The 27,460-nt window shown below is 37.2% G+C and overlaps 1 protein-coding gene across 6 annotated transcripts in view; it reads left to right on the plus strand.

The window, feature by feature from the left end:
* The window catches only part of Hip1 (Huntingtin interacting protein 1), a 36,633-nt gene that overhangs the window by 8,083 nt on the left and 1,090 nt on the right, over window positions 1-27,460 (plus strand). The window contains exons 2-25 of one of the 6 annotated variants that reach the window (XM_090108353.1): window positions 11,777-11,820; window positions 12,743-12,831; window positions 15,051-15,161; window positions 16,060-16,212; window positions 17,220-17,377; window positions 17,508-17,569; window positions 17,834-18,011; window positions 18,935-19,055; window positions 19,448-19,555; window positions 19,854-19,975; window positions 20,646-20,742; window positions 20,827-20,890; window positions 20,998-21,107; window positions 21,325-21,425; window positions 21,649-22,057; window positions 22,267-22,875; window positions 22,958-23,320; window positions 23,641-23,791; window positions 24,000-24,154; window positions 24,241-24,361; window positions 24,626-24,852; window positions 25,539-25,780; window positions 26,119-26,351; window positions 26,904-27,061. In XM_090108353.1, coding sequence (XP_089964479.1) covers window positions 12,796-12,831; window positions 15,051-15,161; window positions 16,060-16,212; window positions 17,220-17,377; window positions 17,508-17,569; window positions 17,834-18,011; window positions 18,935-19,055; window positions 19,448-19,555; window positions 19,854-19,975; window positions 20,646-20,742; window positions 20,827-20,890; window positions 20,998-21,107; window positions 21,325-21,425; window positions 21,649-22,057; window positions 22,267-22,875; window positions 22,958-23,320; window positions 23,641-23,791; window positions 24,000-24,154; window positions 24,241-24,361; window positions 24,626-24,852; window positions 25,539-25,780; window positions 26,119-26,351; window positions 26,904-27,061 — 4,089 coding nt within the window. In that variant the 5' untranslated portion in view covers window positions 11,777-11,820; window positions 12,743-12,795. The remainder of the gene's footprint in view (window positions 1-11,776; window positions 11,821-12,742; window positions 12,832-15,050; window positions 15,162-16,059; window positions 16,213-17,219; window positions 17,378-17,507; window positions 17,570-17,833; window positions 18,012-18,934; window positions 19,056-19,447; window positions 19,556-19,853; window positions 19,976-20,645; window positions 20,743-20,826; window positions 20,891-20,997; window positions 21,108-21,324; window positions 21,426-21,648; window positions 22,058-22,266; window positions 22,876-22,957; window positions 23,321-23,640; window positions 23,792-23,999; window positions 24,155-24,240; window positions 24,362-24,625; window positions 24,853-25,538; window positions 25,781-26,118; window positions 26,352-26,903; window positions 27,062-27,460) is intronic. The other 5 variants (XM_090108354.1, XM_090108352.1, XM_090108351.1 and 2 more) reach the window with 5 other exon arrangements.

The raw sequence follows: 27,460 nt of genomic DNA on the forward strand, positions 1-27,460 counted from the left end.
CACACCTCACGAAGTCTACTAGCAAGGGCGTCCGCCTCCTTCGCACTTGTAGTGCCCGGAATTTCCAAAATTCGGGCCCCAGTCGCGGCACGCTTAAAGCGTAGGGCGCTGACACCGATCTCCGTGAGGTTGATCTTTTGCCGGGACCCAGCCATTACAGAGGCGTACGTGACCCCGCGCGCCTCCGCACCCGGCTGCAGGGTTATGACTACAGCCGAGGACGAGGGAGAGCGGAGTTTAGGAGCCCTTTTTCGTGCTTTAGCCTCCGCCTTGCTTTTCTTCCTCTTCTTCTTCCTCTCCACCAGAGTCCACCCTTGCTTAGGCGGTTGCTGCTGGGGAGCGGATGACGTAGACGGGGCAACCCTTTCGGGACGCCGCTCCGCCTTCTTTCCTTCTTTTCCTGGATTGGCCTTTGGGGCCAGACCGGTACCCACAGGCTGTGCAACAGCCCGCGTTTCACCCTGGTTTTTATTCGCAGCCTTGGCCCTCTTAGTAGCCTTTGAAGGCGGGAGTTGAGGGAAGTCCTCGGTTAGCACTTGGCTAACCGCCATCCCCCCAGTCCTATTATCCGCCGCCAGTGGCGGCCTCACGCGCCTTTCTAGAGGTAGGCGTTCCTCCAGCACCTCCAGCCGGGCGTTAACCATTTCTCCGACCTGCCGCATGATGTTCGCGGTCAGTTCAGAGTCCGTCTGCTGCTGCTGCGCATGTTGTGCGCCCCCAAGCGCGGCTTTCATCTCCGCCATCTCCTTGCGGAGGGCTGCAATCTCCCCGTGCAGCCGAGTGTTGTCGGCCTGGAGCCGCCGTGTGTCTTCGGAGGCGGTGCGCTGCACAAGTAGTGCTACCGCCTCTTGGATCGCCTCCGACGCATCCTTTAGGGTCCGTTTCGACGTCCCCTTCAGGTTTGAGGATTTAGCCTCTATGACCGCAAGATTCTCCTCAATGCGGCGCCGTAGGGCTGCGGTTGATTCGTTGACGTCGGTTCGCCCGCCGCCGGCTTCTGCGTCCGCGACCAGAGAGCTTCTCGAGACCTGGGTCTCTCGCTCAATCTCAGACTCGGGCTTGCCGCCTACAAGCTCAAGAGCTTTCCTTGCGGCAATCATTTCCGCCAGAGTCTTCCTTGCAGCCGTAGGTGTGCGCGATGTTGACGAGCGTCCCTTGCCCCTCTTGGCACTCTTCTTGGCCGTGCGCGTTCGTCCCTCTGTGGAGGAGCCCGAGCAGCTCGCTCCAGAAGACCGCTTCCGTTTCGCCCACAGTCGGTCCTCCTCGTATGACTGGACCGTCATGAGGCTGTCTACAGACGTTGCCGCAGACAGTCCACTGGGTCCAGCTTTCCTCCCCCTAGTTCTCATACGCTCCATTTGAGCGCGCGTCCCTTCCCCAATATCCGTATCACTTTGCATAATATCGTTATTGTCCTTTATCCGTTTGCCAGAGTCGTCGGTCGGTCCAGTAACTTTTGGCACCGAAGAGGCCTGGGAACCCACCTCCTCAGTGTCTTTGCGTAAGTTTTTGCCCCCCCCAGAATACGTGGGGCAGCCTGAGTTGGACTCAGGGAGGGATTCTCCACTTTTGGTGGTACCCTCCTGGGGTAGTTTATTTTTAAAACTTACCTCCATCATCTCCTCCTCTTTCCTCTAGTTTGCAGTACGCCTGCCGGGTTAAACCCGCCAGCCGCTACCTAGGGCTGGGCCCTTTCAGCTCCACAGCGGCCTCATCGGCCCCAACCCCAGTACTAGGTGATGCTGCGCACATACCATCACCTAGGAGTATTATTTAGCAGCCCTCCGGCCAGCTGGTTTTGGTCCGCGCCGGCTGATCAGCCGGTACCCCCCATATCTGGGGGGCCTGCCCCTATCCGCCACCTGGGGACGCGCCCGATGGGAGACCAGAAACTCCACACGGGAAATATATAGGTACCTACTGCAAAGATAACTGACACTTAACGTAAATCATTATACATAATATTATTTAGATTACGTAATCGCTATAAGGCTTCGACTCATACAGTTATGTATGTGTGTATGCCAGCAAAAAGAATGCCATAATATGTAAATGTTTACTTGCATCTGCATTACGTATGAGTCATGTGATTGTGGATATATCTCTATAGTCAATACATGTATCAAGGCGTTATACTTCTGATATATAGGTTTAGTACTTATATAATATTTAGTATTGTTATATTGCACATGGTTATTTCTTAATGCCTAGCTGAAGGTGCGAATGTGAGGGTATAAGTATTGTCAAGGCTAGACGTAAAGAATTGATATTGTAGGCTTTAGCCTTCATTAGCTTGTGTCGAAGGTAAAATACCGGCTATAATATTTTTGTATTTTCTTATAATATGTATCCAGGTGCACGTGTGTGCCCTTTCAGGTATGTATTTGAATTGTGATATAAATAATGTTATAGTTGTATACGTATAGTATATTATCACGGACTAATAATAATATACTACGTATACAATTATTATTAGTATATATATTATTATTAGTCTGTGGTTATAGCAAAGAAATGGGTCACAACTGTGGAGAAATTCCTCCTTCCTTCCTCCACAATTATTAATGATGCGAAATGAAATGAAAATGTGACCTGAAGTTACTCTGTTTCAAATTCAAAACGAAAAAAAAGGTGCGACATGCGACTCGTAAACTAAATCAAAAGAACCGTTTTGTTCTCATATACATTTTATGCAGTACAATGAAAATTCGTATAATATCGCCATAAAGTCGGCGTTGCAATGCGCATCACAAACGCATGTAAATTATTGTAACCGACTATCGCTCATAGCGGTAGATTTTAATTCGGAACGAATCGGGGATGTCTCGCGATAATTTCAAGATTTTCAAGTGATTTTTATTCGGAATTGGACGAAATTTACGTATAATACTCAACTACAGATTATCTGATCATAATGTAGCCTGCAAACACTTGTTTTAAAGATTTTTTGCACATCTACGAAAACAACGGTATAACCTAGTCTGTCATAATATTACAGAAAATAATTGGGTGTTGAGACGTTAAAACTTAAAGTATGTGAAGGATTTCAATCTATACTATTATTATAAAGCTAAAGAGTTTGTTTGTTTGTTTCTTTGAACGTCAGATCAATCTCAGGAACTACTGGTCCGATTTGAAAAATTCATTTGGTGTTAGATAGCCCATTTATCGAGGAAGTACAAGTATAGCTCCCTTTCGCAACGCGCGATGAGGAACTTCGTGCCGATAAAAGGGGATTTTTTTTTTCTCTTATTCAATGCTCAATAGATATTGGTATATTAAATTGTAAATATCATTTAATAAAAAAACTTGTCGATTCTTAAAAGGCCAATAAATTCCCGCCGCTTCCCAATCCACGCATAGCTTCCGCCTTATACCATTTTAATTCCGTCTTCCCCCTTATCCTATTCTGGTAGGCAAAAACCATAACCTCTGCTATGGTCTATGGGCGACGCAACCTGCTTACCACCAGGCAGTGCGTCCGCTCGTTTTCCTCCCTATAACATAAAAAAAAAATAATTTAATTATAAGTGACAGCGTAGTTTGATAGAAGTGTGGTATGCAATAATATATTAAATACGTAATGATCTTACCGGTCGCGGTTGTCCTTTTCGCTTCGTTAGGCGCGGGACATATACAAGCGGCGCGGCGCGCATCGGGCGCACCGCGGGCGCGCCTCGGGCGCGCTGCCGGCGCGCCTCGGGCGCGCTGCCGGCGCGCCTCGGGCGCGCTGCCGGCGCGCATCGGGCGCGCTGTTGGCGTCCGAAAATGATATTTATATAGAGTGGTTAAATGCATTTTCTTCATGCATAATTTAGTAAAATTATGTTTTTTGTGCTAAAAGAGATTTGAAAGTAACGATTTTGTTTTGATAATTCCTTGTAAGTAAATAGCGAGGATAACCCCACGATTGCAAATATATCTTTGTTGGAAATGTTGGAATTTACTTGGAAATTTTTATAGTACTTTTAAAGTAATTTTAAAGTAGTACTGGTGTAATGATGGAAGAAAAGAAGGTTAAAATAACACAAAATTTATATTGTACTAGCGGTCCGCCCCGGCTTCGCCCGTGGTACATATTTCGCAATAAAAGGTAGCCTATGTTCTTTCTCAGGTTCTAAAGATTATCTGTGCCAAATTTCATCAAAATCGGTCCAGTACCTAGTTTATGCGTGAAAACCATACATACATACATACATACATACATACATACATACATACATACAAACCTTTCCTCTTTATAATATTAGTATAGATAAAATATGGTTTTCAAACACAGGTTTACATTTAAACCATATAAATCTTATCATTAAAATCTCAGTTCAAAAGTATTTACAGTACTGATCATTCCACAATATTATTACAATTACAAATAAATAAAAAACACAATCAAAATCAGGATTATCTTTATTTCTGACATTGTAAATACATGGGAACTTTCATTATGCTCTTCTTCATTTTCACTTTCCCTACTGCCATCACCTGTGTAAATCATTTCATCGATTAATTCAATTCACCTTTAAAAACAAAACGAAGAAGGGTATGTAATAGCAGCTCTATATAATTCCACACAGAGAGAACACATTTTTGACTGACAGGCTACCGTCTCCTACCACCCGATTTGTTTTTGATTATGTATGACCGTGAATTGACCTCTATTTGGATGCGATGGGGGAAGCGCGCCTGCGGTACGCCTGCGGTACGCCCGCGGCGCAACCGTGGCGTGCCGCCTCGTCGCCTTTCCAAAATTCTTTCATACAAAATGTATAAGAAGGACGTGGTGCAAAACAGATTCAAGAGGTGCGCTTATGGCACGCCCGCGCCCGCGCCGCTTGTGTTTGACCCGCGCCTTAAGAACATTGCGTTCATAGTACGTTATAATATTGTGTCATATACACTATTATACAGTAATCAGTATACCATATACGTTATAGTACACAGTAGGTACTAGGTACCTATACAATTCTTGTTTTCTGTAATATATAAAAAAATCCCGTGTCGCGTTCAAACGGCACAACGCAAGCGTCCGAACTCCGAAACGGCTTGACCGATTCGTCATTAAAATTCAAATACAAAAGATACGATTTGCTGTCTGTGTTTTTTTCAAGTAATAATTAATAATAAAATCTGTTCATGTCTCAAAGAATAAGAAATTTTGTTGCACTAAAGATCTTCAGAATCACATACATTCTTACCTACTTACATTGAAATGAAAGTGAAAAAATTTGAGACGCATATACATATTACGGTTTAAATTTTTAATAAAATGCTAAAATATTATATAACTTTTGTTTGCGGTAAAAGAAATGTTTTAGAAACACAGGATGTCGAAATTGAATTAAGTACACGCTTATATAATTTACTTTATGTGCAATATACAATAATATTTATATCTAAAGTACCTAAATAAATAGTGAATGTGATGCGAATATTATCTTAAATTTCTCTTAGAATTTCTAATAGACCGGGAGATACTGACACAAAATTTCGAGTCATTTGTAACAAGGATGGCGGTTCTACAGGGGTCTTAGTACGCAATGACAAAAAGAAAAACCGGCCAAGTGCGAGTCGGGCTCGCGCACAAAGGGTTCCGTAGCAGCAAATATAATAAATTACAGTTAAATCAACCTATCTCAAAAACTATAAGAGATACTTTGATCAAACCAAAAATCGTTGAAAGAGTTAATTAGCATGCATCACCTCTATTTTTTTTAGAATTTTATACCCCGTAGTTATAAAAATAGAGGGGGGGGGACATACTTTTTACGACTTTGAGAGCTGATATCTCAAAAACCGTTCACTTTAAGAAAAATGTTTTTTAGAAAACTTTATATCATTTTAAAAGACCTTTCCATTGATACCCCACACGGGTATGTACATCGAAAAAAAAAATTTCATCCCTCAGTTACATGTATGGGGGGCCCCACCCCCAATTCTTTTTTTTACTATTTAGTGTCATATTTTTGTAGCGGTTCATACAACACATATTCCCATCAAATTTCATCACTGTAGTACTTATAGTTTCCGAGTAAATCGGCTGTGACAGACGGACAGACGGACAGACGGACAGACGGACATGACGAAACTATAAGGGTTCCGTTTTTGCCATTTTGGCTACGGAACCCTAAAAATGATGGTGTGAACGCTGGTACCGGTGGCTTAGTCGCGTGGGCGTTTGTCGAACTCGTCGGAAAAATAGCGAAAGTCAAACGATTTGTAACACAAAAATTTTAGAATTTACCGATAGCCCATAAAAAAGTAGTAGGCGGTAGTGTCATGCCATACTTTTCCGGTGTGACTTACAACCCGCCATACCGACGCGAATGTGTTGATTTAAATAAAACAATCATTCAACCATTTGTACCAGGCTAACTTTTCGTTAACGGGACTATCGTCGTGCAGCCATTTACGAAAATCGCCATGCCATACTTTTCGGACGATTCCAAATGGTCGCCATACCGCCGAAAATCTGCAAAAAAATTTTATTTCGCCAAACTTTTTGTACCAGTATTGCATTTGGATTTTTGGAGAGTATTTGATAAAATGTGACCATTATTATATTTTCCATACTTCTAGTAGGGGGAAAAAGTGCTGTCATACTTGAAAACTTAATTTATTATTAATTTATATAAGTGAAGATTTCCAACACATAGATCTTTGAAATTTTGTATTTATATTTGTTGATCCTCAAACTTACAGGAAAAATAAGTGCCATACTGTTACAAATCGTTTGACTTTCGCTATTTTCCGACGAGTTCGACTAACGCCCACGCGACTAAGCCGCCGGTACCAGCGTTCACGCCATCGTTTTTCTTTTTGTCATTGCGTACTAAGACCCCTGTAGAACCGCCATCCTGTTACAAATGACTCGAAATTTTGTGTCAGTATCTCCCGGTCTATAAGACAAGTTTCTCTAAGCTAAACGATATCAGCTTTCTCGCATTACCACATTCATATAAAAAAGGAATGTATTATAAGCCTATATAATTATATAAAACATTAACGATATAAATGTGCAAATTCGGGTAATTTATGACCCCATAGTTAGGTAACGTTGTCGCATCAAAACAGGAAACATGGTCCTTTCCACAATAAATAGTTTTACTTTTATGGTTATAAAAGATTTCCTTCAATTAGTCCGTTTTCTTATGGGCATGCTTGTATGGAAAGGTATACATTTTTGAGTAAAGCAATGAAATTTGGTACGAATGTTGTACTCGTCTACCTAAGCCCAAATCGCCTGGTAGCCAGTGTCTACTCCCCGGCAGAAGGGAGGGAGGGGGGGTTATAGAATAGAGCGCCCGGCGCTCGGAAAAAAAATTCTGGCGGATTCATTTGGCCCTTTGAGTCGAGTTTGGTGTCGTTATCAAGTAACTAGATGATGCCCGATTCATTCCCCATACCAGTTTTTTAGGGTTCCGTAGCAAAATATGTCACAATCTTTAAAAGAATAAACTTTTGGCAGTGGCAAAATCCAAACAAAACAGTATATTTTTATATTTTTGTATGAAACTTGGTTTATAAAAAAATACTGTCTGAAAGGCCATTTCATGCAGATTATAAAAACATTAACATGTAACATATATCTTACCATTTTCAATGTGAAATAAATTATAGAAAGTACAGGAACGTTCTTCAGCGCAGCGTAGGGGACGGCTAATAGACCCGAAAAATAAGCAATAACATAAAACAAAAACCAGTCAAGTGCGAGTCTGACTCGCCCATCGAGTGTTTCGTACTTATTTGTCCTATACCATATTATCTGGTCTGGTAGGACCTGGTTAACTGATACACACAGACTTTCGTCTTTATAATATTAGTGTGATTTTTAATCATCTATAAATTATAAATGAAGTCAGGTAACATTGTTAAAAATAAAGATATATAATAATAGAACGTTTTTGTATGAATAATAATGATAACCACCTCCACAATTACATAATTCGGTACATTTGAGCTGGCGTATAAAACACTTCAATCTGGAATTGCAAGATTTCACGCACCGACATCTTATCAATTCAAAGCTTCTCTTTTCTTTTTATTTCAGATGAGCAAGGAATATTTAGATTTTTTAGGTCCCTAAATATATACAGTCTGTAAAACTGCCCTTAAGGTATGTTGTTTAAGGGCAGTTTCTGTGGGAGGCAAATTTTCGATTTGCCTGTCCGTTTTTGTTAAAAATTTGTTTGCGACCCTCATTTACTGTCACAGCGGGGTACAATGTGAAAAATAAACATGTACTTATAATAATTATTAAAAAAATATAAGTTCTGGATAAGAGTATCCTTAAAATATCGTGACCGTCTTTACCTATCATGCATTGTATTCACAAACTTTTCAATTTCACTGTCTGCATATTTGCCACTGTAAAGTGCTTCAAATCCTCGTATGCCATTCGGATATGCCTTCCATACCTCAAATGCATGTGTACCTATAGTTCTTTTAGACCTTCTAGCTTGGAATACATGATATTCTGTACTAGCCATATCTGTCGACTGTTCTTAACATTATTTTGGCTACTACTACTATATCCTGTGTTCCAAAGCTCTAAAAGAACTATAGGTACGGCATTTGAGGTATGGAAGGCATATCCGAATGGCACACGAGGATTTGAAGCACTTTAAAGTGGCAAATATGCAGACAGTGAAATTGAAAAGTTTGTGAATACAATGCATGATAGGTTAAGACGGTCACGATATTTTAAGGATACTCTTATCCAGAACTTATATTTTTTTAATAATTATTATAAGTACATGTTTATTTTTCACATTGTACCCCGCTGTGACAGTAAATGAGGGTCGCAAACAAATTTTTAACAAAAACGGACAGGCAAATCGAAAATTTGCCTCCCACAGAAACTGCCCTTAAACAACATACCTTAAGGGCAGTTTTACAGGCTGTATATATTTAGGGATCTAAAAAATCTAAATATTCCTTGCTCATCTGAAATAAAAAGAAAAGAGAAGCTTTGAATTGATAAGATGTCGGTGCGTGAAATCTTGCAATTCCAGATTGAAGTGTTTTATACGCCAGCTCAAATGTACCGAATTATGTAATTGTGGAGGTGGTTGTCATTATTATTAATACAAAAACGTTCTATTATTATATATCTTTATTTTTAACAATGTTACCTGACTTCATTTATAATTTATAGATGATTAAAAATCACACTAATATTATAAAGACGAAAGTCTGTGTGTATCAGTTAACCAGGTCCTACCAGACCAGATAATATGGTATAGGACAAATAAGTACGAAACACGCGATGAGCGAGTCAGACTCGCACTTGACTGGTTTTTGTTTTATGTTATTGCTTATTTTTCGGGTCTATTAGCCGTCCCCTACGCTGCGCTGACGAACGTTCCTGTACTTTCTATAATTTATTTTACATTGAAAATGGTAAGATATATGTTACATGTTAATGTTTTTATAATCTGCATGAAATGGCCTTTCAGACAGTATTTTTTTATAAACCAAGTTTCATACAAAAATATAAAAATATACTGTTTTGTTTGGATTTTGCCACTGCCAAAAGTTTATTCTTTTAAAGATTGTGACATATTTTGCTACGGAACCCTAAAAAACTGGTATGGGGAATGAATTGGGCATCACCGAGTTACCTGATAACGACACCAAACTCGACTCAAAGGGCCAAATGAATCCGCCAGAATTTTTTTTCCGAGCGCCGGGCGCTCTATTCTATAACCCCCCCTCCCTCCCTTCTGCCGGGGAGTAGACACTGGCTACCAGGCGATTTGGGCTTAGGTAGACGAGTACAACATTCGTACCAAATGGCATTGCTTTACTCAAAAATGTATACCTTTTCCCATAAGAAAACGGACTAAATAGGATGACTCGCATGTGCCCAAAGTTGCAAATACAGAGGTCAGGGTTTCGAAACTATAACAACATTGTAAGGACCGTGAAGAATTCATTCTTTCATGCGATGAATTGCCCTTTGTGCGCAAGTTCTTCGCTTATCCTCTTCCTATCTCAATATATAGAATCCTTTTGAAGTCCAACAACAACTATTGTGGGCCAGCCGTCAGATAACTCGTTTGTCCAACATGGCATAAACAGTTCTGTAGTTTGTTCATTGTTCCTTGATTGTTCTAGTAGTATCAGATGATAGTGATGTAATGTAATGACTAGTGCATCCGCAACACGGGTTCATCTGCTGCGGAAGCGGGCGGAGGACAGTCACCGACGGTGAACGTCCTCTTCCGTATTAATTCTATCACTATTGTAGTTTTAGCGTGGATATTGCTTAGTATTATGAACATTCCTATTGTCTAGAAAAGTGGTATGTAACTGAATGAATGGTTGAATGTTTGAATTAGTTATCACATCGGCACGTAGAAGTCTCGACTTTCATAATTTTCTAGTAGTGGGATTCGTTTATTTATGTGTAAAACATTTATAAAGAAGTTGGATAAACAAAGTAGTACAAGTACGTCACAGTGAATTAACAAAAAATTCTATTTTATTTATAGCTTGAGTTAATTTTTGTGTCACCCTCAACGTCCGCGTCGCTTGAATTTACAAAGGCTTAAGCGAACCAGAACGCGTGTTTTATTACGTAAATATTTCCTCAAGTATGCGTTATATCAGCGCACTGCTATCGTTACGGTTACGCATAATTAGCACTTGCTTCACACCCGACGTGGGCTGCGGCCTGCGATAACAGGCTGTCGACAATCAGTGCGTGGAAGCAAGCGCCCTGTCACAGTGTACCGTAATGTGGTCAAGTACCCTTTGGTAGGTGGCGCTCACTGGGCCATGATGGGCCATTGATAGCGGTTAAGGTTTCATATGTTAGACGTAATCTCTCGCTGTTCCAAATATAATAAAGCGGGTATCATATTACAAACTTCCGTGGTATTAAACCAATTATTATTGTCACAATTGTTTACGTAGTAACTATTTAGTTATTTGTGCTATTGTGTCTAATATTGGGTATTGAATATGCTTGCGTTTGTAATATAAAATACATGATGCGCTTCATATAGGTATGGAAGGAGCAGTCTTCCACATGACGGACTATTATAATATTGAAGTCATTGAATTAGTTTTACTGTTAAAATGATTGGATGAAACTGATAAAGTTATAAGATGAGCTATAAAGTGCATTCACCTAGCAACTACTGTATTTTATGTAATGTAGGGGTCATCTATAAATACTTCAAAGAACAATTTAATCCGACTTACAATATTACACAATCACAATAGAGTGGTTGTATAATCAGTGTTACATCCTTAGATACACGTTCCTTATGTTTTGATTATAATGAATTAAACAACAACAGATTATCTGAGGTGTAAACGTATTAATTTTTTTCTAATACTAACGTTTATTTTTAATAACATGAAAGAAGGTTGCAATAATTTAACCTTATTAAAAGGAAACACGACTATTTTGTTAATAAAAGAGACCTCAACAAAAGTTTAGGTCAGCTATAGCCGAGTTTCATATTCACATGAATGGCTCTATTGTTTCATAATTTATGTTGATATTGTTTGTGTTTGCTTTAGTTTCAACATCGAACAAAATTAAAATTTTACTAACATCTATTTCATTTATTTTATTTATATAAGATATTTCCACACAAAAATATTATTAATATCTAAACTAACAGATCGTGTATAAAACCATTTTATTTTCCTGTCATAAGGTTTATTTTTAGACATGCAAATTTTTTACTCTACCTTCTCTAAGATAAGGCTATTTTGTAAGATATAAAAAATAAGAGTACAAAAAATATATTATTTGTTTCAGGTAAAACATCAGCATTGATTTTTCGCTGACATTAACCATATCAGGTAAACAAGGCCTCGGTCGCTAAACCAATTAGGCAGAGATGCCGTAGATATCCCCAAGGGGATATAACACGTAGAGTAATTAGATCTTATTAGCTTATATGCAATATATTGTGAAGATATCAATAATTTTTATAGAATTCTCAAATGTTAGGATATGAAAAGTGGGAAGATTATTTTGGAAAGCAAATTGTTTCTTATGCCGAAACAGCCGAATGTTTTGCTTTGGAGATGTATCCATCAGTCCCCGGAATCACAGACACAATAGAAAATCTGTTGTGTCGTGGCCCGATCGGGGCGCTCGGTGGTCAATGGGTTCAGCATTTTTTATAATTATCCTAGTAAAAATTACATAAGTTGATGCGACCCAGATGAGTTCTGTAATTCATATTATTTAAGCCATTGTTGATTTTATTGATTAAACTTACGTCTTATTTATTTTCGTTGAACTGAATGTCTTATTCTATTGGTAAAGCATGAAAATTTTAATCACTCTATTGTTCATCTGCCACATGTTTCATTGTTAACACTTGCATGAATTCCTACATTAATACAATCTGAAACAATTTTGTTATTTCCTTCAATTATCTTGGTCGATCTTGTTAGAATTTCTGCTTTGAATTTTGAATCGTGGAGATTTTTTTAATATTTTAAATTTTTAAACTACCCAGTACCCACATCCTTGTAAATAAATATTCATTCTATATTCGTTAAATAATTTAATGCTATTGTCATGTTAAACTTTTGTTGGATCATGATTGTTTATATAATCGATTAAGTAGAATCTTATACCTTATATTTTGTATATTCCTTCTTTATTGTAATTAAGAGATTTAATCATTTAACCATCACGTAGTCATACTGGTACCGCTCATTGACCAGATCCGCTAACAGCGCTAACATTGTGCCGCGTGTTTGCTTCCAGCGTGGCTCGTCACTAAACTAATGCATGCAGCTGACTCTCCACACTAACACGCTATGGCGACACCTGCCGATAAACGCTTCCATCAGCTGGTAAGTTACATTTTCTCGTCCGTATTTTGCACGTGGACCTTCATTTGGCCCTGTTTTTTCATTCTTATTTATACCTGAAGACATCCGTAATTTGGTGTAAACTTTGTTATAGTTTACGTGCTTTTGCACGCCTCATAAGCGAAGCGTTGAGGTGGGTACTACTGTCACTTCGCGCAAAACATCTGATTTTTCAAACTTAAAATGTCTTTATGTATCATACATTGCACTTGTAAGATAATACATACACACACATATTAAGAAAAAACACTATTTTTAACGTTCATGATATTTTTGATGTCATTTTTGTTATTTAAACTAGTTAAAAAACAGTTTAAAAAAGTTCTGTCTTGGACGTCCGTGTGTCTGTATGTGCGGATCCTTTTTCTTGTTAACACGATAGCGACCGAAATACTTTACTAATCGAGTCTTTTTTTTTCTCTTACGCTTGAGTATGCTCAGGAATAGAACCCTTTCATTTTTCAGGGTCTGATTCGATGTGGTTTAATTGTTATTAAATAAACAAAAATAATAATTAATAAATATTTATTAAAAAAAAATTATGAGGCGTGCACTTTTGGATTTTCCAAATTATTTGAAATTATCTTCAAGTAGTGTATATTTTGGAAAACATTTAAATGAGTCACGAAGTTAAAATAAACAGACTTCCACAAACATCACACCGCGCATGTTTAAATTAACTTCACTATCGCTAACATATCAAATACATGGAGTGTATGGAAGTAAACTTAATTTCCTAGACGTAACGGTACGTAGTTTATGTTTTCGGTATGCTTTATGAATTTTTTTAAATATCGTCTATTGTGAGAAACAAGGAGGAATCTCTATAAGAGATTCGTTTATAATAATTATTAGCGACAAATATGTAGCAATTTTTAGAAATATACAGAAACACTGTAGATTTGAGGTCATTTTCAATCGGAGTCTTAAAATTACATGCCGTGTCGCGCATTTAGTTATTTTATCATACAAAAATAATATTTATTATTATCATAAAAATAGTCTTCTTGCCAAGAACTAGCAAGGTTTTTTTATAAAGTTAATCATGCATGAAGTGTGTGCACTTCAATTATTTCCTTGTAAATGAAGGAATAAAAAACGCGGCATACTGCAGTTATTACGTATTCAATATAATATGTAGGCCGCTGGTATTAAATAAAAAATAAAGCTAAATTTTTAAATATTTTTTGTGAAAGATGGGAAATTTTTAATATGCCTATGCCCTATATAATTATTCTCAATTGGATGAGGTGATTATGGTAATTACACATTTTATCTACTTGACACGAAGAAAGTAAAAGAGCCACTGCAGAATTCTTTGTGCTCGAGTTAAAGGAACATTAGCACAAAGATAGACTGCACTCGAGTGCACTTTCAGAGCTCAATCGTCTGAGCCTCTAAAAAACTCCGTTGGCATGAATTATGCTGGATTTCAAAACTCTTAGCCTATTTCTCGAGTAGCGCAATTGTGACGATGCGTTAAAAATTGGACCATCAAATCTTTGCTATTTTTCCTAGTGTTGTATTGGATAACTATATCAAAGATGGACATAAGTAATTATTAAGAACGAAATTGAAATTTAAATTCAAAGTTTAGACTAATTATAAATTTCCACTAAACGTAAAACAGTTCCATATATTAATATGTATATTAACAACACCACCACGCATTCAGATAAACAAATCCACTCGAGTTCTTGGTAAACATAAACTTGAAACCGAAGGATATAAATAAAATCCAATTTTGAACATCTGTCTGCGTCGATGTCTTGGAAGTGTGGTATGTTATTGTCCAGTTTTATACGTTGAGTTCAGACGGGACTTTCCGAGGTCATGAATCACTTAACAGGTAATAATTAATAATGAATGCTAAGTTACTAATAAAGCTATTTTTCCACAAATGAATTGTTACGTACGATTGACCGTAAAGAAGGTACAATTTTGCGCAGTTATCTTTCTGTTTACCAAATTTTCTCGTCTTTTAAATTAATTTTTGACAATCTTCAAAGTTTCAAACCAACTGGTTTGCAGATTGCAACAGACTGCAATAAACTAAAATAACATTAAATGAAATACATATTGCCTAATGTTATCATATTGATTATTTTTAGTTATGTAAAGTCCGTTGCACTCATATATTCGTTGATGGAAAGCACTCCTTATACCTATAGAGACATATATACATACAAATTTTGTTACAGACATTAGCCATACAGAAGGCTATGAATGCGGTCGAAACACCGGTCAAAGAGAAACATGTACGCAGCGCTATCATCGGTACCTTCCAGGAACAGAGTGCCATCACGTATTGGGTAAATATTATGTACTAGTGGTCCGCCCCGGCTTCGCCCGTGGTACATATTTCGCAATAAAAGGTAGCCTATGTCCTTTCTCGGGTATCAAAATATCTTCATACCAAATTTCATGCAAATTGGTACAGTAGTTTAGGCGTGATTGAGTAACAGACAGACAGACAGAGTTACTTTCGCATTTATAATATTAGTATGGATTTAGTACTTGTACATGTGTCTGAAGATGAACATTTGGTAAGAATCAGACCTACGGTTATCAAAGCATATGGGAATGTTTTGATTAATGCCATATAAAGTTGTATAATACTACAATCTGGATATTAACGTTGAATAACTAAATGTAAGTGGATTCTGCATCTAATGCCTTTGCGATTAAAATAGAGATGCGTCATGTTGTATAAATATACCAGAGATACCACGCGATGTCCTGTTCTATATAAACATTCAACGAACTCACTCATGATGTTTGTAAATATAAACTTGAACCTACGGATATAAATCAAATCTAATTTTACACAGCTGTTTGCAGTTAACAGTAAATCATTCTTAATGTAAATAAATGATTTCTATTTATTGGATATTCCTGTGCTAGCTCTTTACATTTTGATTCATCATATTATAAATGGAATTTCTGTACTTTTTTTTCAAAGTAGTAAGGCAGATTGAAATATTGAAAGATAAAAGCTAAGTAACTTTTAGATTTTCTGGATCCATATGAATAAAAGTTTTTATTTATTTATAATCACACAAGAAGATTAAGATAAGATCTATTCTATTATTTAAAGTTTTCATTGATACTTTCTAAGTTTCAAGACAGTGGGAATATCATTGATTCCCTTCCCGAAAAAATCCTACGAGTGTAGCTATTCTATCTATTAATCTTTTTAATGTATTCTAGATGGTGGCCATACGACAGCCCCTACAAGACAACCGCATTGTTGCATGGAAGTTCTGTCACGTGACCCACAAGCTGCTCCGCGAGGGGCACCCCGCGTGTCTCGATGACTCGCAGCGGCACATTGGAATGATCGAGAATTTGGGGAAATTATGGGTAAGTACTATCGAGAATGGTCATTTATGGTATTCTAATACTATCGCATTGTCGCGTGGAAGTTATTGGTAAGTAACTAAGTAGTAAGTTTTCTGGAAGCGTGCTTTTATCGAGTTGAAAGAAAACCTCTATCATATAGTTATGATTGTATTAGGCTGCGGTATGCGTGTACTATTTGACTTTTGATGTATTTTAAGTGGTCTGTGTCCTCCCCTATCAAGGGTACCTATAGGAAATTAAATCAAATCCAATTTCGTCCAATATTATCATTTTACACTCAATAATTGATGCGTTTACAAAAATATGAAATAAAGAATAAAAAGCATTATCTATGTGACAAAGTTTAACAGGCACAGTGATTGTGTAAAAGATTAGAATTGCGAGTAACAATAGGTGAGCCTGTGCCGCTAAAACTGTGTCAGACTATTGCGAAATGCATTTTAAGCATTTATTTATTTATACTCTTTATTGTGCTGCCAAAATACATAGAATACAAACAAAACTTATTCTAAGAGAAAAACAGCACAGAAGGCGGCCTTATCACTTAAGAGTGATCTCATTTGTTTGTGTTTATTTGATAATATTTGCTGCTTAGCGGAATACTTTTGGATACATTGAACCATGCCTTATTAATTAATTTATTAGAGAACTATTATGTAAATAACAAATATCGTAAGTAATTAATTTATCAAATTGAGCTCATTACCGTATACGATTATTTAGATTTGTGGTTTGCAATTTCCAGTTGTCCAAATTATTTTTATCTTTAAACAAAATGAAGATTGTCATGAAATAAAAAAGAGATTGTTCTTAGCCGCTTCATACTTTTAAGATTGTTTGACGCGTAGGTTCTGCTCTTATTATATTCTTGACAGCCGGCTACAACCGGTGCTGGTACTAGTTTTAGAGCCTCCTACTGGTGAAACAATTCAAATACAGAAAAACTTAGACCCTACTCCTTTCCAAATTAAAAAAAGGCAAACATAATAATCATTGTATGTACACAGATGCATCTCCGTGAAGGCTACGGCAGACTGATCCATCTCTATTGCACGCTTCTGCTAAGCAAGCTCAAGTTTCACGCGCGAAACCCGCGCTTTCCCGGTAATATGCAGCTCACGGTTGAGGAGTTAGACGCCATTGCTGAAAACGATGTTAATAACTAGTGAGTTTTGCATCTGTTATATCTTTTAAAGTATATATCGAAGCAATTTCAAACGATCTTAGTTAATTGTGTGTTATTCGAGTTTTCCAGGAAAAAAGATCGTTATATTTATGTAGGCTGTTTGTTTCAGTTTCCAGTTGTGTGTTGAATTGTTCGACTACATGGATGATATCCTGAATTTACAATCAGCAGGTTCGTAATGTTCTTAATTTCTCCACTACCGCTGATTCAATTTAATCGTTATTTAGATCTCTAATGATTAGTCTATATAATTTATTTTATTCAGACATTACAATTTTATCCTTATTCCTTCATTTCCATTGTAAAATTTCTTCAATCATGCCGAAACTTTTCCTGTAAATTCTAGTTTAAAATCAAGTATTAAACTATAATTGTCTCATGGTAGTACCGGCTCGCCCTTTAACAAATTGACCTACAATTTAATTTTGTCTCCAGTATTCGACAGTCTCGGCAACGCAAGAGCCAACTCAATGACAGCGAGTGGGCAGTGCCGATTAGCTGCTCTTATACCTTGCGCTCAAGACTCGTCTCACATCTACGATTGTAACGTGCGGCTTCTGTTCCGGCTACACGCCTCTTTACCCGCCGATACATTAAGTGGACATAGAGAGAGGTATGTGTTGTTTGGACTTATATTTACAGACTAAATATAAAAAGTGAAATATGGTTCAGTGCTGGGTTGCCGCTCTAATCCCTTGTGCTCAAAACTCGTCACATATCTATTATCTATGACTGCAACGTGCGGCTTCTGTTCCGGCTACACGCCTCTTTACCCGCCGTTACATTAAGTGGACATAGAGAGAGGTGGGTGCTGTGTTGACGTACCTTTACATACTAAACTGAAACATGGTTAAGTGTCGGCTATTTGCCCTAATCCCTTGCGCCCAGGATTCGTCGCATAACTACGATTGTAACGTGCCCCTTCTATTTCGTCTACACGCCTCTTAAACGGCCGATACATTAAGTGGACATAGAGAGAGGTGTGTGTTGTGTGGACTTATCTTTACAGACTAAATTAAAAAAGTGAAATACGGTGAATACTTTGCCTGAAGGTTGCCTGGCAGAGATGGCTTTGAGCCATAAGGCCGCCACTTGTACATTTTGAATGGTTTTGTTTTACTTTACCGTATTTATTTACTCTTTATTGTACATAAAGAGTAAATAAATAAATACGGTTCAGTGCCCGGATTGCTGCGCTCAGCCCTTGCGCTCAGGACTCACATCCATGATTGCAACGTGTACTTATTAAATTTACTTTTCGATTTTCTTGTATGAAACTACTTGTAGATTGAAAACGGTTTTATTGTCCCCTTTAAAATAAAGAGAATAGTAAAAACATTTTTTTTTTACTTGACCTGAATATATTTCGCTATAAAAATGCCTACTTACTGATTGAAATTTTAATATCTTTCATACGCTTCACGATTCACCCAGCCAGCTGTTTACAGTTTATATTTTATTCAGAACAGACATTTTCCAGCGACCTTTTGTTTCTCCACTATCATTTCCGACTTATTTATATTTATTATTGTTCAGGTTCCGTCAACAGTTCAAAAAGCTAAGTTCGTTCTACAAACACGCAAGCAGTCTACAATACTATAGGAATTTACTCACACTGCCAGTTCTACCGTCGAATCCGCCTAATTTCTTATTACAGGTAAATCTTAATTATAGTTACAATTATTAATATATCCATTTTTATACTGAATCCATAACCATGGTATTTTCATTTGCAATGTTGATGTACTTATTGATAATAGACGGCTTGTATTGAGAATATTTGAGTCATACAATTCACAACTTTTTAATTTTTGATTGACATTAATTATTTTTAAATTTATAATAAGAATAAATAACGCTAATAATTTCAGTGTACTCAATTTCTTACCATGGTATTTTTTTGCAATGTTATGTTCTAAGTGGTAATGGACAACATGTATTTGCATATATTTCACTCATACCATTCGCGACTTCTAAATATTTTAGTGTCATTTATGAATTTTAAATTTATAATACGAAGAAATAAATAAATAAGCTTATCATTTGCAGAGTGACTTCGGCACATACGTTGCACCTGTAGTTTCAATACCGGAGCCGCCGCCTGATGAAGTAGACGCTATTGGATCTCTAATTGATACTTCCGAAACAATTAGCCAGGTAATTAATCATTATTTTAGATATGACAAATCGAACATTCCCTTAAAGTTTCAACATATTAAGGAGAATGCGTTTTTTAATACCAGAATAATATACAGATTTATTTTTTCCGTAATTTCATAGTTTGCTTTGAAAAAGATTAATTAAATTGTTATTATTAAATCATAATCAAACACCTACATTAAAAAAACACAAACGTTAAACAACCAACAGCAGCCAAGTACGCAAAATAGATCACACAGTTTCACGCTAAAATATCCCTTATTCTCATAACCATAATGTCTATTTTTACCTACAGGTATCAACACCACCGCGTCACGATTCGCTAGAAACGCGCGCCACGCCTTCACCCGCTCCAGACCCGTTGTTAGAGAGAGACCGGCTTATTGACCATCTGCAGACTGAACTTAAGAGAATGCGGTGAGTTTTATGAAAAAACTAGCTTACCGCCCGCTGCTTCGCCCGCTTTGTCTATAACCTAATGAATTATATACTAAAACTTTCCTCTTGAATCACTCTATTTAAAAAAACCGCACCAAAATCCGTTGCGTAGTTTTAAAGATTTAAGCATACAAAGTGACATAGGGACAGAGAAAGCGACTTTGTTTTATACTTTATGTAGTGATGTAGTGATGAAGCAGCCCTTAGGGCTTAGGGTGTTCTATGCAGCTACGCAGCGTAAATGTAATACTGTGCTGTGAAATTGTGTGAACGGTTTACTGATACCAAACTATATGTGCGAGTGAAATGTGCTATGAAGATGCGACTCCACAAAGTAGCTACGCGAGGAAGATGTGAAGCTCAAGATATGCGATATGTCGCGCTATGCGTATGCTATATACCACGCAACCTGCCATATAAAAACGTATTTTAGTTGAATACATTTCCACAAGTGTTATGTGCATCAGTGAATATGATTGGTGGATATTAAACGCATCCACAGCAATATAACATAGCACATCTCTGGAGGAAAATCACCCTTAGTAGTACTAAGGGTGATTTTCCTCCAGAGAGAGATGTATATAATTGACCAATTTTTTGTAACAGTATATTACTTAACAATTAAATCATGCTATTTTCTATGGAACAGGACAGAAGTCTCGCAAATAGTACAAGAACGCAACACAATGCTAAGCTCGATGCGGGAACACTGCGCAAGAGTTGAAACACAACTTCATGCAGCTAGGGTATGAATAAGTTTTAAAATTAATTAATAATTTTTTATTACAATATATTTGATAGAAGTTTTAATATCTAATAAACTATTTCAGAACGAACTGGAGGAAGAAAAGCAAAAGGCTGATATTTTGGCTGTTGAAGCGCCAGAAATTAAAAGTAAGTTAATTTATTTTCTAGTAACATTATATTTTACGTTCATTTAATTTTTAATATTTTCATTATAATTTGTCACTTTTACTAACTAATTAATTAATGTGTTCTAGAAAAGCTCAGTGAAACGGAAGAAAAAGCAAAAGTGACTGATGAGAAGTTCCAAAAATTAAAAGGTGCTTACACGCAGCTACGTGAAGAACACATCGCACTTATTAGACAGGTACATTTAGTTTCAACTGTTTGCTGTGTTTTAATATTTCATAAAAATACTTCAAATTCTTTTATGTTAAGCTTAACACTTTTCAAATTACTTAAAACCCAATTTATTAATTCTTAATACAGGCAATAGCAGCCTAAAATAATAAAGTTACTAACAAACATAATTTAATTTTAAATTTAAAAAAAATGTTTAAATAAATATTATTATTTTTGTCTAGAAAGCCGAAGTAGACAAGTTAACGTCCAGTTTACGTGCCGCCGCGGCACAACACGAGAGTGCCAAGATGATGCTACAACAGCAGTTAAATGATCGAGTGAAGTAAGTATAATTTTAAAGGCATTTTTGAAGTGAAACTTCTTTAGGCGCGCTGAGAGTAAAAATTCAAGGTCGAATCATGACGATACCGTCACGTCATGGAGTAAAGCGACGATTTTGGTATCTTTGAATCATGCCAAAGAAGTTACACTTCTGACACGTATGCTCGGTACACACGCTCTTTTTTACATTGTATAACTATATTAAACCTGATGTTATCTCCTAGGGATGTGGAACTCCTTCAACAAAGCGCATCGTCCAGTGAAGAAATCGAAGCATACAAAATAGAAATATCGAATCTCCGAACAGATTTAGAACAATCTAGACAAAAAGAAGTTGAATTAGAAGCATTGCGAGCGTCCATCGAATCGTTACAAATAGATCATAAAACTGCAACAACGGAACAAGAAGAGAAGATATCAATAATGGCGAGTGAACTTAAAGAAGCTTCGGAAAGTCTTGACAGGTTAAAGAAAGAGAAAATAGAAAGCGAAGCAGAATTAGCCAAAGTGAAGGAAGAATTACAAAGTATCAAACAAAAGAGCGGAGAAGATTACAAAAAGGTTGTACAAGAAAAAGAAGAGGCCCAGAAACAAATAACAGAGCTCACAATAAAATATCAGCAGGAAAAAGAGGTCAGTAATAAATTATTATTTCGTAGTCGTCTAAATAACATCATAATCTTTATTGTATTATAACTTAGATGAATTAGACTAAATTGCATGTAGCTCTAAGTATTCATTTATTGCATGTAGATTGTAGATGTAATATTTTGGCTTATACAGTATTAGTTAGAATGTAATATAATTGCATGCACGCTCTGTAAATAATAACTTTCCATCAGGCTGAAACTCATCGCACTAATGCATTGCAAACTGAATTAGACAATCTAAAAACGAAGCTCTCTGACTCAGAATCGTCTTTACAAAAAGAATGTTTCGATCTTAATGAATTAATAAAAACAAAAAATTCTGAATTCGAAGAGTGCCTTAAAGAAAAAGACAGAGAAATTCAAGAGGCATTAGAAAAACTTACATCAATAAATATCGAGCTTGAGAATTGTAAATTACAATATGAAACGACATTGCAAAACAAAAATTCTGAGACACAAGCTCTAGCAAACGAATTGGATGAAGTTAAAAAAACGAATACGGAATCGTTAAGGAATTTAGAATTACAGTTGGGATCTTTAAAAGCTCAACTCGAAGAAGAAACTTTGAATAAAGTCATGCTTCAAAATACTCTATCAGATGAACAGTCAGAAATATTTAATTTGAAAAATAAAATTGAACATTTAGAACAATCAAAAACTGAAGAAATAATTCGTTTAAAAGAAGAACTTAATGAAGTGGTCATGGCGAAGGCACAAGAATATAGTTTATTAGCTGAAGAAAAATCTAAACTTGTAGAAGAAAATGAAAAACTTCTCAATGAATTATCTTCTGAAAAGCAGGTTCGTTTGGGATATGGTACTGTGTTGTGTCGTCAAATCGTGTATGTTTTATTTACATTACATAATATTTACATTTTATTAGGTTCTCCAACAAACAGTTGATCAACTGCAGGAGGAAAGGGATCAACTTAATAAAAAATTAGAAATAACTCAAAATGAGAAGGTTGAAATCGAACAGAGCCTTAAACATGAAATTGATAACCTTCGAATAGAAACCAATCAAATCAAACTCGAAAGTGACAAAGACCTGGGTATTTTAAACGACAAATATCAAATGTCGCAACAGGATTTCAATAATCAATTAGCAGTCAAAGATAGCAACATTGAACATTTAAACACAGAAGTAGAAATTCTTAAATCAAATTTATTCGAGCTTGAAAAAATTAAAAATGACGAAAAGATGTCTTTTGAAAGAATCGTCGATGATAAAAATAATGATATACAGGTTAGGTTACGGTGTGGGCATTTTCGTTGATCGTATCGAGTCATTTTCAATTTCCATTCTTTAGTTGTTGTTCTGTGTTTGTTCATTACTCTTTTGTGTCAATCCGATGTGAAACTATAAGTGTTATTATGTATGATAATTTTTGATCTAAATGAAATATTGTCTGATTAATTTCTTTAGTTGCATGAAACGGTTATCTAATGGCATGTTTTTTTTATTTCTCTCCTACCTACGCCTTCGCTGTTCTACAATTTCTGCATGGATACCTTCTGGCTTTGGACTTGTCGGCGGCCTGTCGTTAAGTATATTTAAATGTATAGCTTATGGAAGCTAGGTTGATGCATACAGAGCAGGGGAGACTGAACGCAGAGTGTGAATTACAGGATCTATTGCAACAAAACACTGTGCTAGAAGCGGATATGGCGTCGTTAAAAATTCAATTGGAAGAGGCCCATAGGGAAATAAAGAAACGTAAGTTGGCCCTTGTTTTGATTATTGTATGTATGCATAGTGTGATTTTGTGTTATTTATGTACATTTTGTTGTAGTAATTTTGCTGTGTAGGATATTATGTTATTTCTATCATGCCTTATCTATTTTTCTGTTAATGATTTTTTTTTCATTGTAAAAATAATTCTTTGAGTGTGTAAATACTAAATAATTAATTATTGGTCTCGCAGAAAACTCTAAAATAGTAAGTTGTGCCGGTGAAGCGGCATTAGAAGTAATGAATACTGCCATTTCGACGTTAGAACATTCCAACGCACAAGATGCGAATAAATTAGCTGCCGAACTCGCTTCTAAGGCTTTCGAAGAACTTGCTAGAAAGTCACAGGTAACATGATATTATTTCTTCTGAAAATATCTTATATATTGGTTGTAGAGCAGAATATAATGATTTTGAGTTAATTTTCTTTATAGTTGGAAGGGAACGAAGAAGCAGTTGCCAAATCAGCCATCTTTGCTGCTCACAACGCCGCTCAACTGTCTTCGTATGCGTCAGAAGTGTCCAACTTGTCCACCGATTTGGAATTAATAGAAAGTGAGTTACTTAAATACAATATTTTATTAGCTATTTATTTCAATTTTCTCATCGCAACTCATGAGAGTTGTGTTTATTGGTAAAGGAGTATCATATCCTATGTTACATTAATTAAATTATTTGTACATTTGTCTCCAGAATAATATAACTTAGAGCTCGTGAATGTGGGTTACATTACAATTTAATCTTACGTATAGTTTAATATTTTTTCTGCCCATTTAAATTGCTATAAAAGTCGTCTAAAATAAAATTTATTCCACCCAGAATTAAACAACGACTGTCGAAGTATGCTAACAGCGACGAAGCAGTGTCTGGAATCACTCAAGACCGGCGCAATAGACCGCAGCGTGTGTTTAGAAGCGCGGACAAGTGTACAGACGGTATCCCGTAATGCGACTGCGGCAGATCGACTTGTTACCGGCACCAGGAGTGTGGACGATGAACTAGCGGAAATGGACCTGGCGATTGAACAGGCGGCTTCTCAGATTGAGGTGAGTACAATTGTATAGGACGAAGCATCCTACTATCCATACTAATATTATAAATGCGAAAGTAACTCTGTCTGTCTGTCTATTACTCAATCACGCCTTAACTACTGAACCAATTTGCATGAAATTTGGTATAGAGATATTTTGATACCCGAGAAAGGACATAGGCTACTTTTTACCCTGGGACATAGGATAGGTTTTATCCCGTAAATCCCACGGGAACGGGAACTATGCGGGTTTTTCTTTGACTGCGCGGACGAAGCCGTGGGTGGAAAGCTAGTAATATTATAAATGCGAAAGTTTGTATGTTCGTTTGTTACTCCTTTACGCAAAAACTGCTTAACCGATTTTCATGAAATTTAGCACACACATAGAAGGTAATTTGGTATAACATATAGGATAGTTTTTATACCGAAAATCCCACGGGAACGGGAGCAATGCGGGTTTTCCTTTGTATACGTGGGGGAAAAGCTAGTAGTATATAGAGTGCGTTTATAGTGACGCAAGTTTACGTTTGCCTTGATATGACCTCAATTATTCTCTTTATGTTGAAAGATATTTTATCTTCCGAAGCTCTTACTTTCAGTACTTTTCTCTAAAATTAGTTGTGAACTTCTAATTATAATAGTTTTATTCTAGAACTTTATCTATGAAAAGAATTGCGTTAAAAATTCTTATTTTTTTACCAGAATCTGCTAGCAGCCAGCAAAGCAGGTGACTCCGGGGTACAACTAGAAGTGAACAGCAAGATCCTGGACGCTTGCACCACACTCATGGGCGCCGTGAAGGTGCTGGTCCAGGATGCGAGGAAGCTGCAGAATGAATTAGGAGATCCGAAGACAAGGCAGAAGATGTACCGCCGCAACCCGCAGTGGTCCGAGGGGCTTATATCCGCGGCGAAGTCGGTCGTCTTCGCGGCTAAGTTATTAGTGTGAGTTGATTTAACATTAATTGAAGCACATGTAAAATTATGGGACCTTCTGTCCTGTTTCTGGAATTCTGATTACGGTTTTATTGATATGAAGTTTTATTTATGTTTGAAATAATTGTGACTCTACCACACAAAAACTGCTAAGATAGTTTATAGCTACTGCTACTAAACTGCTTAGGTAGTAATAGTTTAGCTGGATTTGGGTTGAAGCTTATCTGAATTTTGCAAGAATCTAAAACAATAGCAAAACCTATTTTGTTATAGTCTAGTGTTCTGTATAACGCATTCAACCCTTCTGAATTTATTATTTATTGTTTTATTAATTTGTTATCTTGCAGTACAAGCGCAGACGAAGCAGTATCGTCCGCGGGCGGCAAAGTAGAAGGCGTGAGTGCAGCAGCACACGAAGTGGCCGGCAGTACAGCGCAGTTAGTTGCAGCATCACGTGCTAGAGCACCTCCTAGTGCACCTGCATTAACGCGACTGACTGCTGCTTCAAGACATGTGGCGGCCGCTACTGGGGCGTTAGTAGCAGCTGTGAGGTCGGCCTCCGCGCTCGTGAGGGATAAGGGTGAGTACACATTCTATACAAATACTTTACTGGTGCACTTGTAGCTGCGGTATGGTCCGCCCCCGCGCTCGTGAGGGATAAGGGTAAGTGTATACATACTTTACAAATGCCATACGTTTACACGTCGAAGTTTATGTGCCCAGTGCGACATGTCGCAAACGTTAGGATTGAGTTAAACTATTGCTACATAATATGTATATTACCTTACATATAAAATAGCAAACAATCTTCAGGTTTATATCAATTTGTTGGAAAACGGAAACGTGAAACAATCTTCTAAAATGCCAAATTACAATTCCACTTCTAATTTTTTTAGGACTTTCTTAGGACCTTTTTCACGATAATTTAGAAAAATAAAATGATCTATGATCGGCCTAAATGTATATGATCGGCCGTTACTGTAGATCTCTTTATTCGCAATCGCCGTATTGGCGACAAACATCGATGATCATTTTTTGAGCTAACGCTCTCGCTTGTGAAGAGGGTCCATTAAATATTTCTCAACAAGTACCGACATCCCAATCACTCTCTAACCAATCACCGCTTCCACAGAGGCACTAGACACATCAGCGCTCACACTCACAGCGACGCGGCGCCTTGAAATGGAGAGCAAAGTGCGCGCGCTCGAGTTGGAAAGTGCGCTCGATGCGGAACGGGCGCGACTCGCTGCGTTGCGTAAGCGACACTACCACCTGGCGCACCTTGAAGAGGTATATCTATAATTTGTTATTTGTGTACTTATCGAATTTTTGACTTGACAACGTCTTATAATTCGATAGAGCCGGCTGCACGCACGAAAAAACATGACTCATGCGGCGTTACCTCGCTCTGAGGCGTTCCATGTAAGGCTTGAAGTGCAAGCGAGAGCGCGGAACGAACGACAAAGAAGCACAATTGGACGTTGTCACGTTCAACTATCGCCAGTAAACCGACTTTACAGACAACCAATTTTTTATATTTGTTTAAGGTTACCCAAAAGGTTAGACGGGACCTTATTCCTGAGCTTTCGATGTCTGTGTGTCCGTGACGCACGTCACGCATCAATAAAAAAAACGAACTCATGAACTGTGTGAAAAATTATAATTATAATTAAATTTTTCAGTCTATTT

Source organism: Colias eurytheme, chromosome 13 (genome assembly GCF_061535395.1).
Source record: "Colias eurytheme isolate Ceu_HAF_F1 chromosome 13, ilColEury1 Martin Lab GWU primary, whole genome shotgun sequence".
Classification (NCBI taxonomy): Eukaryota; Metazoa; Arthropoda; class Insecta; order Lepidoptera; family Pieridae; genus Colias; species Colias eurytheme.